General features: G+C 54.5%; 2 protein-coding genes across 11 annotated transcripts in view; both read right to left on the reverse strand.

Annotated features, from left to right (window-relative positions):
• Positions 1-5,296, reverse strand: part of LOC100942710 (solute carrier family 35 member E2) — a 28,754-nt gene extending 23,458 nt beyond the window's left edge. For 2 of the 7 annotated variants that reach the window (XM_012807331.2, XM_023515159.1), the window contains exons 1-3: positions 4,971-5,295; positions 3,291-3,377; positions 2,533-2,589 (exon numbers count right to left, since the gene is read on the reverse strand). In XM_012807331.2, coding sequence (XP_012662785.2) covers positions 2,533-2,589; positions 3,291-3,377; positions 4,971-5,026 — 200 coding nt within the window. In that variant the 5' untranslated portion in view covers positions 5,027-5,295. Of the gene's footprint in view, positions 1-416; positions 542-2,038; positions 2,096-2,532; positions 2,590-3,290; positions 3,378-4,970 lie in introns of those variants that run through there. The other 5 variants (XM_023515162.1, XM_023515161.1, XM_023515160.1 and 2 more) reach the window with 4 other exon arrangements.
• A 2,542-nt stretch (positions 5,297-7,838) lies between these two features.
• Positions 7,839-12,631, reverse strand: part of NADK (NAD kinase) — a 28,037-nt gene continuing 23,244 nt past the window's right edge. For all 4 annotated transcript variants that reach the window (XM_012807277.2, XM_012807275.2, XM_023515226.1 and 1 more), the window contains 7 exons: positions 12,409-12,494; positions 11,392-11,494; positions 10,957-11,111; positions 10,706-10,805; positions 10,472-10,629; positions 10,015-10,097; positions 7,839-9,568 (listed from right to left, as the gene is read on the reverse strand). In XM_012807277.2, coding sequence (XP_012662731.1) covers positions 9,406-9,568; positions 10,015-10,097; positions 10,472-10,629; positions 10,706-10,805; positions 10,957-11,111; positions 11,392-11,494; positions 12,409-12,494 — 848 coding nt within the window. In that variant the 3' untranslated portion in view covers positions 7,839-9,405. The remainder of the gene's footprint in view (positions 9,569-10,014; positions 10,098-10,471; positions 10,630-10,705; positions 10,806-10,956; positions 11,112-11,391; positions 11,495-12,408; positions 12,495-12,631) is intronic.

The raw sequence follows: 12,631 nt of genomic DNA on the forward strand, positions 1-12,631 counted from the left end.
CTTGAGGCTCTGTCTCAAAAAAAAAAAAAAAAAACAAAAAAAACAAAAATAAATCAATAAGTGTAGGAAAAAAGATCTCTAAAATGGAATACAAACAGAAATATAGAACCACACCATGAATTAAATGAATTAACACAACTATACCAAAGAGTGGGGAAAAAGAGCTCTCCCAAGCAACTTCTAAGCACAGAGTCTGAAATACATGCGCTCAAATTAAAGACAAAAAGATTCCAAACAGACACTGAACACTTGTCACTGAGTCACGGTCTGGGAATTCTGAATCGAGCAAATAAGTAAGCACAGGTAGGAAACGGGAGGCAGATTTCCTACTGTAAGTGAAGGCAGACATAAACACAGACATAAAGGCGGGAGAGCCTGCAGTACTGGCCTGGCAGGGAGATGTAAAGAGGCCATACCTGCCACACACTTGTGCTTCACCTCTGCCTGCCGAGGGGCTGCAGCGCCCTGGTTTATAGCGTTGTCCATAGGCCGGTTCCAGGGCAAGGGTGGGGAAAACACAACATGGGCCTCCTTGTATGTTATCTGAGCCAGAAAAAGAAGGAGAGCTCAAAGACGAAGGCGCAGATCGCCTGGACCCAGGCCCAGTGTGCATAGGCTGAGAGAGTGAGAGCGACCTCAGAGATCCACCCTGAAGGGTGGACAGAGTCGAAATTCACAGATGGACAAGCAGCCATTTGCTCCTTAAAGGGTTCATCCGAGTTTGAGTCCTCAAACTCACAATTCTGTTTACAGTGGGAACTTATGGCACTCACTGCCTTAACCAATCAGGGTTCAGCTGCATTGACCAATCAGCCCTAAGCAGGTTTGCACAAACAGATCTGTTTGGGAACCTGGGCAGGAATGTTCCTGTAAAAAATCAGCCTACAAGAACTGGATCCTGATCTCACATCAGTAGACAAATAATAAGTAACCTTCAAACCCCCTGTGGTGGCTCACACCTATGATTCTAGCACTCTGGGAGGCAGTGACATCTTGAACTCAGGAATTCAAGACCAGCCCCAGTAAGAGCGAGACCCTTGTCTCTACTAAAAATAGAAAAACTAGCCAGATGTGGTGGTAGCCACCTGCAGTTCCAGCTACTTGGGAGGCTCGGACAAGAGGATCAGTATTTATTTATTTAGAGACAGAGTCTCACTTTGTTGCTCTTGGTAGAGTGCCGTGGCATCACAGCTCACAGCAACCCCAACTCCTGGGCTTAAGCAATTCTCTGGCCTCAGCATCCCAAGAAGCTGAGACTACAGGTGCCCACCACAAAATCCAGCTGTTTTTTGGTTGTAGTTGTCATGGTTGTTTGGCAGGCCCAGGCTGGATTCGAACCCTCTAGCTCCAGTGTATGTGCCTGGTGCCTGAGCCACTGAGCCACAGGTGCTGAGCCGACAAGAGGATCATTTAAGTCCAGGACGGCACTCTAGGCCAGAATGAGACTCTGTCTCTAAATAAATAAATAAACAAACTAGTGACATTTACACAGCACTCATTATAGTGCTGGGAGTCTCTGACTTTACACACATTGACAAACATATATTCAGGAGCCCTCTGAGAAAGGCACTGTTGCTGCCCTCGGGACATGCAGAATGAGAAGACAGCTTCCTAGAGGCAGGGTTACCATTTGGGCCAAGCAGCTTGGCTCCAAAGTCTGCTCTCCTATGAGACTTAAATGTCAAGAACTATATGATCAGGAAAAAATATAAAGTAACATTTTTCTGACCTTGAAGTATAAAAAAAACCTTCAAACTCCAAAGCATGACTTATTAAAAAAAAAAAAAAAAGAATGAAATGGACTAAATTGACTAAATGAAGTTTTCGTTCATTAAAATATAATCCAAAGGGAAATCAGAGGTCACAACCTGGGAAAAGATTCTCTCAAACCAACAAAGTATGAAGAATTCCCACAGGTTAGTTAGAAATACAAGCAGAAACATATTTCACAGAAAAGAATTTCTGAACATCTAACAACTACAGGACAGAGTGCTGTATTCACTGTTTGCCATCATGTGACAGGTGGCCCCAGACTCACCCCCTCACAGTCACGCAGATGTGGGAGACACAAGGCTGGCTCAGGTGTCTTGTGGAGCTGACGTCTCACTGCTGGCCAGGGCTGTGGTGTCACCTGAGGGCTCGACCAGAGCTGCAAGGCCCCAGCTATGCTGCCAAGGCCAAGGCAGGAGTCTCAATCTTCAGGGCTGCAGCTGGACGGCTGCATCCATTTTCTGCCATGTGAGCCTTTCCACAGACACCTTGAAAGCCAGCAGCGGCATTTGTCAGAGCAAGCTATCCAGGAAGTGAGAGGGAAGGCCCAAAATGAAGCCCTGAGTCTTTCTGCAGCCTCATCTAGGAAGTAATGGCCTAATGGCCTTCACATCTGCTGTCCAGGTGTGAGTCCCTGGGGAAGGCCCATAGGAACACAGGGTCACCTCAGAGGCTGCCCTGCAGGCTTCAGCCTTACTAGTGATCCCCAACAGCCTAGCACCACTGAGAGGGGTGGGGAGATCTGAGTGGAGATGTACTCACGTGTTGGCTAGTGGCCGTGGACTGGTACAAGCTCTTTGGAAAACAATTTGGCAGCTCCTGAAAAAGGGTGAGGAGACACAGTCCAAGTCAGCAGCCCTGCCCTAGAGACTGCCCTGTGGCATCTCTAGGGTGGACAGGATGTTCCCAGCAAAGCCTCTGGTCTGTGACCACACAGACACCATGGAAAACATTCTATCGGCAGAATGGAAACATAAAGTATGGCATTTTCAAATGGATACTGAGCAGTAATAAAAAGGAACCCCCAAGCTTTGCACCTGTAGCTCAAGCAGCTAAGGTGCCAGCCATATACACCAGAGCTGGCAAGTTCGAATCCAGCCCGGGCCTGCCAAACCAATAATGACAATTACAGCCAAAAAATAGCTGTGCATTGTGGTGGGCACCTATACTCCCAGCTCCTTGGGAGGTGACGCAAGAGACTCACTTAAGCCCAAGAGTAGGAGGTTGCTGTGAACTGTGATGCCATAGCACTCTACCCAGGGTGACAGCTTGAGACTCTGTCTCAAAAAAATAAAAAATAAAAAAGGAACACCCATAGCCATCCTAAATTAATCCTAACCCTGACTGTCAGACAATACTCAGGCCAGCACAGTGCAGGTGATGGGATGAGAGGGTGGCAGCACTGTCACCTGTGAGTAGCCCAGAGGGTCAGGGCAAGGGGACCCAGATCTCAGCACCATGAGGGAAAGCAAGAGGGGCTGTAGAGTGGCCTGGGCACCCCAGCCCAGAAGCCCACTCACTTAGTCCTGGCTGGAGTCACTGCAGCCTTCCTGGATGTGGCCCTTGGGTGTGGCTTGTTTTCCTTCTCAGGCACAGGATTCCAGCTGCTTTCAGAGAAAGATAATTTGTATCCATGAAAGACTGAAGGTCGCTGGCCTAATCTGCAGCAATAAACTGCTCGTGAGAGCCAACATCTAGCAGCCCCTTGTCAGCCTGGGAAGGGGCCAGAATGGTAACCTTGTGTGAGCTGCCACTGCAGAGTCTTAGCCTTCCACCTTGGGTCATAAATCAAGGATCGGGCACACGGTAGAGCTGAGCCCCAGTGCCCCTCCAGCACAGAGCTCATGGTTCACTTCTCCCTTTGTGCTGCCTGAGGGGGCTGTCCTCAGGACCAGCTGGGAAGAGGCCAGGATTTAAAGGAAGGGCTGGGACCACTGAGGAAGTCTCAGCTCCAATCTGCTGAGAAAGTTTCATTTTCACTCTGTCCAGCTGTACAGGCCTCTGAGTTCAGGCCTGTGGACTTGAGGTCATGGTCCCAGGTTGGTCCCTGCTCTAAACAGAACCGGATGTGCTCTGACATCTGGTTCAAATGGTCAGAAGGGTATTTTTTTTTTTTTTGAGACAGTCTATGTTGCCCTCAGTAGAGTGCCGTGGCATCATAGCTCACACCAACCTCAAACTCTTGGGCTCAAGCAATTCTCTTGCTTCAGCCTCCTAAGTAGCTGGGACTACAGGTGCCTGGCACAACACTCCGATATTTTTAGAGACAAGGTCTTCCTCTTACTCAGGATGGTCTGGAACCTGTGAGCTCAGGCAATCCACCTGCCTTGGCTTCCCACAGTGCTAGGATTACAGGTATGAGCCACAGTGTCTGGGTTCAGGCATTTTAATATTTAAAATTTTTATTTTTTGTAGAGTTGGAGTCTGCTGGGCTCCAACTCTTGGCTTCACTTGATCCTCCCACCTCAGCCTCTGTAATGTGGGGGCCTCAACCTTGCCTTCCAGGTCAGCTGCACACAGCTGAAACAAATGATGTAACTGAGAAATTCCACCTCTGATGTTTTATCCTACAAAAACCGCCTGACAAAGAGCCATACTTGTATTACATGCAGGATGTTCAATCAGCTTTACTTTAAAAATTGAAAATCCAGGGCTGGGTGCGGTGGCTCACGCCTGTAATCCCAGCACTCTGGGAGGCCAAGGCAGGTGTATGGCCTGAGACTGTCTCAAAAAGAAAAAACAACAACAAAAAACCCTGAAAATCCAGAAACTACCAAGTGCCCACCACAGGGTTCCAGCGTGGTTACACCTGGGGTGTAGGTGAGTTATTGGCCACGAATGAACCGGAGTGCAGGTCACACTGCACTCGCTCCAGCCCTGCCGTTAGCTGTGGTAGGGGGTGTCTCAGACTCACTGTTTTAATTCTCTCCTTTTTCTGATTTGTCTACTTTGAGAAAGAATGATTTGAACGCCAAATCTTCTCATTTCCGCTTTTAACGCCCCTCTTAATGTTGCTTTAAAATGTTAGTTGCAAATTTAAATGTTGGTAAAGTATGTAACACTCTAATCAAAAAAAAGCAACTTTTTAAAAGCCTAGCAACAAAGAAGGTGCCTCAGAGAAGCGGTGATTCGCTCCTCGCCCGTTCTCCGCGCCCCCCTGGGCCGGGCCCGGCAGGTGCAGCCCCCGCCCGGCTGCCTACCTGAGCCTGCACCCCGGGGAGACCGCCCCGCAGCCCTCGGCCTCGCTGGCGGTCATCCACGCGGCCTGCGGGCCTCTGCGCTGCGCTCGGCGGGGGCGGAGCCTGAGGGCGAGCGGCTCGGACGTCGTCGTCCGCGGGGCCGCGGAGGGTAGCACAGGAGCCTACGGCGCTGGAGCGGCGTCCGGGTGGCGGGAGCAGACGACTCACCTCCCGCGAGGCGGACCCCGATGGGGTGCGCGGGGCGCCCGCGGGACCAGTGGTGACACGCCTGAAGCAGCGGCGAGCTCCTTGCCTCCCCGCGGGCGCCCCGCTCCTTAGTGCCCCGAGCGCGCTGCTGAACGCGGCGCCCCCCGCGGCCGGCGTTGGTACCGTCCCGACCGGTCAATCTCGGCTCATGGAGTTCGGCGCCCCCCCGCGGCCGGTTTTGGTACTCTCGGACTGGTCCACGGTCACACAGGGGCAGGGGACACGCGGCACCCAGCGTTGGTATCCTCTGGGCCGTTCCACCGCAGCCGAAGGGAAGGGGAACGTTGATTTGAGCCTGGAACCTCCCGTGGCCGGCAGTAGCATCCTCCGGGAAGGTCTGGTTGCTGCCGAACCACAGAATTTCTTTTCAGCCCGCGTTTGTACCTTTCGGGGTCGTTCCACCACGTCTGGGAGGGGGAACACGGTACTGCTGAATTACAGAGCCCCCCCCCCGAACCGAAGTTGGCATCTCCTGGGCCATTCCACTGAGGTGGAAAAGGGAGACGTTTCGCTGTTGAACCTCAGTGCCCCCGCCTCACAGCCCAACTTGGTATCTCCGAGCGGGTCCACCACGGAGGGACAGGTGAACATTGTATTCTCTCGCGGTATTCCACTGTGGCCAGGCATGGGGTCATTGTATTGATGAACTTCAGCGCCGTCCCCGCAGCCAAAGTTGGCATCTGTCGGGACGTTCTATCGCAACCGGGAGGGGACGTTATAGCTGCTGAATTACGGCGCCCCCCACTCCGAAGCCGAAGTTGGCATCTCCCGGGCCATTCCACCGCGGCCGGGCAGGGGGAAATACTGCTTCTGAGCTACAGCGACCTCTGTGGCTGGCATTAGTGCCTTCCGGACAGGTTCACCGCGGCCGGGAGCTTAAGCCACAGCGCCCCCCGCGGCTGGCTCTGACATCTCCTGGGCCGTTCCACTGAGGCTAGGCCGTTGGGGAAACCATGTGGCACCCACGAGCGGGGTCTGAACGGTCTGCAGAGGTGCTGGCCTCTAAGAACCCCAAGTCTGTGCGCCCGACTGTTGTCTTCAACTAACAGAAAAGCCACCGAATGGGCCTAACGTAAAAGAAGACAAGGAGATGATCACTGCGCCCAGCCTCCTTGGGAGCGTCTCGTACACCTGGGAAAGTCGCCTCATGGGGCGGGGCCCGGGCGTGCCGAGGCCACGCTCCGGAGCGCTGATTGGCTGAGCTGTGCGGCGCTCCAGGGTGGGGCCGCTTAGGGCGCGTGGGTCGTCCTGGCACCTGCGTGCCAGAAGCACCTGCGCTGGGGTCGGGGGCTATGCCGCCTTGGATAACTTTTCCCCTGGGTCGTGGGGGGCAAGATTACAGTTGGAGAACTCTTCAGTTTTGTTAGACCTTATTTCTTTACTTTTTTCCAAATTCATGAAGTTTCTCCTTCACCTCCTGGCAGGACAGACAACGACGCCCCTTCCTGGGTCCCCCGGGGTGTCTCCGGTGGGATAGTCCTGGAGGAGTCGGGTGTGGGGACGCCTTTTCCATTTAGGCCAAAACACGGGAAATTTAGGGAGGGGAGGTGAAACTGGGACTCGCACGAGGGCAGGACACCAGCTTCGTTGGCAAGTCAGTTGTAACCAAATAATTTAAAAAGTAAATTTGTAAAAACTGTTATCAGGTTTTCCCAGTGAGGTCTTAACGTTTCTTGTAACTGCGTTTCCGTCCTTCAGAGACTGCGATGGCGGCCGGGAGCCCTGGGAGCCTCTTTCCTGGTGGGTCACTGCTGAAGGACAGGAAGCTGTGCTCAGGGACGGCTAGGTGGGCAGGTTGGGGCTAGCCCAGAACAGGGCACTTGGGGTGACACTGGATGATGCCCGCTCGCACAGAAGGTTTCCAAGATTGAGGCCATGAAGACGGCAAGCATGATGCAGCCTGGGGCTTGGGACACACGCGAAGCCGCATGGGGCTGTGCCCTCCTCCTTTGTGCTCCCCAAGGCGAGGAAGGTTGTGGCTTTGTCGTCCATCAGTTTTTGCCCAGGCCAGTGAGGAAGGGATGCTTGGGACTGGCCAAGGAGGGCAGCTGGGGGAGGAGCAGATGCCGGGGGGAGTGGTGGTGGGGTGATTATTCCCTTTTCTCCTGGTCTGGCAAAGCCCCAGGTTCCTGTGTGCCTAGTTAGGGCGACTTGGGCCAGGCTGATGTGCTAACATCCGTGAAACCCAGGCCCCCGCCTGCTCCTGCCCCAGTCACTTGGGCTAGCATGTACCCTCCTAGCCTGCCTGGCAGTAGGGGGTCCAGGGACTCAACACCATCTAATCTCAAGGCCCTTCTCAGGGGCAACAAAACTCAAGTTGATGACATGCCTATCTCAGGGTCTGTCCCTGTCCAGACTGGGGGCTTTTGCCCTCCCTGAAGAGGAAGCACTTGTGCCCCAGCCCAGAACCCATGTAGTGTTTCTCTAGGGAGGACTCCCAGCCAAGCCCAGCACCCCAAGGAGCCACTAGTAAGGCTGAGGGAGCATTTTTGGGATAGGATGCAATGTTGGGGGGGGGCTGGGGAGGCATGTGAAGGCAGGCAGTCTGGATGGAGACCTCCCACCCCCAGAGCTTCCAGGCTGAGGACAAAGAGCCAGAAGAAAATTGTTAATCACCCAGGATTTTTTACAAGTCTGTTTATTGAAAGGATCTGAAAATAGTAGTAAGGCTTTCAACATTTAACAAATTTTCAAGATATTAACGATATGAAACATTAAGATTCACTTCAAAAATCCAGAATTTTCTAGATCATTCCAATCTCATGCTGCTTTAGGACAAAATTTAACATCTGCTTTTTTTAGGTAAGGGACTGGAATTCCAAATACCACTGTCTTTGGGCCTAAAGCTGAGGTACTGGGGCCCTTTCCCCTCAGCCTGTGGGTGGCAGGTGGAGGTCCTGCTGGCACGCAGAGTCATGGGCAGCCCCTCTGCCCCTTAAGTGTTGCCCAGAATCATACTCAGCGTCTTAAGACGCTCAACTTCAATGATGCCGAGGGCCTGAGCTGCACTTCATAAAAGGGTCCTCATTCTCCTGTTCTCACCACTGAATAATGAGAAGGGTGACTTCTTGGGCAAACCTCTAAGAGCAGCTACTTAAAAACAGCCTGCATTTGGGACTCCTGCTGGATGGCACCCAGGGTGCTGTTCCCATGTGGAGACTACCACAGGCACCACACCACGCTCTCAAGTGACTCCTGGTTCTCTGCAGGGGGCTCACAGGAGTATTCTCTGTTTTGTCTCAAAATTCTCATTGCAATTGTCCGGCTCAAACACGGCTCTCTCCTGGACCATCAGGGCTGCGGGAAGCTGGACAGCGCCACGCAGGACACAGTGTAAACATCAGCAGGGTCTTCGTAAAAGTGTGTACAAGAAAATATGTACGTAAGCACTTCAGAAAGTTTATAAGAATCTCTAAAAAGTATATGTAGGATTTAAAACATCTTCCTGGGAGCTGAAGCTGCGTGAGGAATGTGTGTCAGCCCAGGATGTCTGACAGCCCTCTGGGGATGCTGGGCCACACAGCAGCTCTGGGAGTGGACCAGAGGCCTCTGGCTCAATGCTGGGGGTGTCCGGCCAGACTTGGTGCTGACACGAGCAGGGAAGAAACCTCTTCAGAAACCAGGGCAAAGCCAGCCTGCCTCGCAGTCAGCATCCAGACCCCTCTGGGCTGCGGCTTGCCTAGGCCCCTTCCCAGAAGAGCTTCAGGAAGTGCAGGCCCAAGGGCAGAAGCATGGCAGCTCAAGAAGATGCTTGGCGGAGACATTTATTTTCAACATCAAAGGACAGATCAAGTCTTCCTGACCTTCTCATTCAGTAGACTGACTTGTGGAATCACAGAGCCCGGGGGGGGGAGGGGGCAGGCAGCCAGCACCAAGACCAGCAAGGGTGGGGGGGGCCTTGTGCAGATGGTCCTCAGCCCGGTTCTCACTTTGCTCCATTAGAAATGCGAAAAAGAAGTCAGATTTAAAACATTAAAAAAAAACAAAAAACAGCTGATCTGGTCAACAAAGGCAGACACAGGCTTTTCCTGACAATAGACAGAGGCGGCTCGTGACCGCGACAGACAGACGTGTTCACACGCACACACAGGTTGGTCTGTCCCCGGAGGGCATATGAGAAGGCAGGAAGGGGAATGCAGACCCGGGAGGGTTTGGGGCTCTGGCCAGTGTGCCCGCACAGGAGCTTGGCCTAGCCCACACACCCGCCCTCGCCCTCCTCCTCCTCGGGGAAGTGGGCCTGCTTCTTGCGCACATTCCAGTGCAGGCACTGCGCCAGGCTCTCAAACCAGTCGCTCACAGGGTCTTGCACGCAGATGGAGGGCAGCGGGTAGCAAGAGGTAGTGATGCTGATGCTGTGGACAAGAGAAAGCGACATAGCTGGGTAAGCCACACCCGCGGCACTGACCCAACCTGCAGAGATCCCTCCTTGTGACCCAGCCCCAGGTCTCTGATCCCCCCCCACCCCCCAAGGGCCAGGGAAACACTCCCCCGAAGGAGTTCTCAATGGTGATGGGACAGCCACAAGCCCATGTCCCTCAGTCTTAGGAGAGGCCACAGCCCTGATGCTGGATAGCACACCAGGCTGTGGAGGGGACAGTCCAGGAAGCTGATGCACGTTGCCCAGGGCCTGTGTGAGCTGCAGGTGTGGGCAGGGGCAAAGGACCATAGACCCACCACAGCTGGGTATAGCCAGTCCCAGAATGAGCCATGCTCAGGTCTCTGGCACTCCAGGGACCACACTGGGCAGGCAGGGTGTGCACAAGGTGTAAGCAGCACCGGGCCCAGCAAGCACCCGCACCTGTCTCCATGGCGGATCTCCTGTCTCTTCCGGCCATCAAAGGACACCCACGCTGTGTTCCGTGCTTCTGGTGACAGCATGATCTGAGGGTTCAAGCAGGGACAGGTGTGGGCCCTGGGAAGGCTGCACCTCAGGGCCCTATGGGTGCTCACTGGAGCCCGTGCTAAGCAGCTCTAACCTCACTCTGGGGCTGGTGAGAGCTCACGGGCACTGCCCCAGCTCATGGCCCATGCAGAGACGGACTGAAGGTGGGCAACCCTTTCTGACCAAGCCGGGGCCCTCGGCTGGCAGATCTTAGGCACTCATCGAGGCAGGGCTCCCAGCAGGGGGTGAAGGGAGATAGCCACAGGATTGTGGCTGCATCTGAGGCAGAGCCAACGAGTCAGCAGCAGCCTTTCCCTGGCATGGGGTCAAGTGACTCACAGACTGGAAAGGGTGGAGAGGAGTTGGCTCTGACCTTTAGCTCGACCCCTGCGGGGACCACGATGGGCCGGAAGGACAGTGAGTGGGGGCAGATGGGTGTGATCATGATGGCTGGCACGTTGGGGTGGATCATGGAGGCCCCGGCCGCTGCTGCGTACGCTGTGCTGCCAGTCGGAGTGGACACAATCACTCCTGAGGGGGACAGGGCGCAGGTGTCACCCCCACCATGTAGGGTGCCTGGGGCCCCAGGGCAGGTCACAGGCCTTACCGTCGCCCTGCACTGTGGTGATGAGGTGTCCATCCAGGTAGACGTCCACGTTGGAGAGGTATGAGGAGGGGCCTCTGTCGATCACTACCTCATTCAGGACCTGGAGGGATGGCCAGGGTCTTGGCTGTCACGGGCACCCAGTGCTGAGTCCCCCTGATTCTCTGGGAGGGCCTTGTCCTCCCAAGGCTGTGGGTGGGGGCTCCCATACAGGGTGCAGGACTGGCACCCCAAGGGCAGGCCACATCGCCCACCTGGTACTGCATGGCCTGCTGCCCGGCCTCCGCGTCCAGGCCTGCAGTGGGTGTGCTGTTCTCACTGAGCCCGTTGTGGATGGGCACCTTCCTGGCCCTGGGCTCCTTCACCACCCTGACCTTCAGCCGGCTCCGAAGGACAACAGCTGCATTCCCTGGGGGCCGGTGGGGGTCAGAAGGGACCTCAGGGACGTCAGTGGGGGTCAAGAGGCCCTTTGTCCCCCAAGATGAAAGCAACACTTCCCTGCCTTTCATGAAAAGTGGTTTACTCCCACCCGACTCAGGGCAGCTTCGGCCCATGTCAGTAAAAAATGTTCGAACCATTCAAAATTTACAAATCTCTGAATCTTGAAACTTTTAAATGTTGCTTCATTAAATAAAAGAGCCAACCCCATGTTTAGAGCTACTTGTGGTTTCTAGAACATTCCAACTCACCCTCTATCACCTGGGTAACTTGAGACTGAAAGTCCTCAAAGTTGAATGGTGTCAGGAAGCCCAGGGAGCCGAGGTGGAAGGCCATGACTGGAGGCACGCTGCCCTGTGGGCCAAGGGGCACTTAGCACCACGCTGTCCCCTTGAAACCACCCAAGCTATTAGTAGCACCAGGGCACTTGGGGAGGGGCCTGTCCATGAGGACTTGGCTCTGTGGAGCACCTGACCCTCCAGGAAGAGCTGGGCACACTGAGCAAGCACAGGGCCAGTATGAACACCATGGAGAGACAGAGGGACCCACACGTGGAGAGCCACGTTCCTAGGGAAGACGAGCTTGGTGAGGCCAGTGAGGAACTGACAAGAGACAGGATTAGTGAATGCACCAGCTAGTCAGGGAAGACAGTCAGAGCTGGGACCAAAGGAGCTGATCTCCAGGGTCAGATCCTCCTGCCAGCAGGCCCTATGCAGGAGTGGCAGGGCCCAGGGAGAGTGGCCAGGGCAGCCCTGGAGTGGGGTGGTAGTGGGCTGGGCTAGCCTAAGGGGACACCACCACCCTCACTCTCACTGTTCTCTGAGGCTTCCACACCTAGCCCCCTATGGAGCTGGCTGGGCCCTACCCAACAGCTGTAGTGCCACCCAGGGTCCCCTCCACACAGCCAGGGCACCAGCACTCCCTCGGGATATCACCGTCTGTGGAGTTGCAGCCACCTGCTTAGGAAGGCAGCTAGGCCAATGGTCTCTTCACCCATAGATATTCCTGCCCAGCCCCAGTGGCCCCACCCACACCTCAGCCAGCCCTAGTATGAACAGAGGTCCAACCTGTAATGGCACCCTGCCTGGTGCAATGAACAGATAAATGTGAGTGACTAAGCTGAAAGCCACCCACAGACACAGAGTGACCAACCCCACCTCAGTCCTCTTTTGTGCAGGCTGGGCTGTGGGAGTGGGACAGGGACCCACGATTCTCTGCGCTTGGTGCCTGGGATGTGATACTCACACCTCAAAGAGGGGAGGTCTCACCTGGAACAGAGAGGATGCATACAGCAGGGTCCCATCCCCTCCCAGGCAGATGATGAGGTCTATCTGATTAGAAATGTCATCGTAATCTGGACACATAAAAACAAATCCGAAGAACAGCCATCAGTGCAGCTCTTCCCCACCACAGCACATAGTACAGTAGAAGTGGATACTGTGGCAGTGAAAATAGAAGCTTCCTGGCTCGGCGCCTATAGCTCAACCGGCT

This window comes from Otolemur garnettii, unplaced genomic scaffold, assembly GCF_000181295.1.
Source record: "Otolemur garnettii isolate 467f Iridium unplaced genomic scaffold, OtoGar3 scaffold00067, whole genome shotgun sequence".
Classification (NCBI taxonomy): Eukaryota; Metazoa; Chordata; class Mammalia; order Primates; family Galagidae; genus Otolemur; species Otolemur garnettii.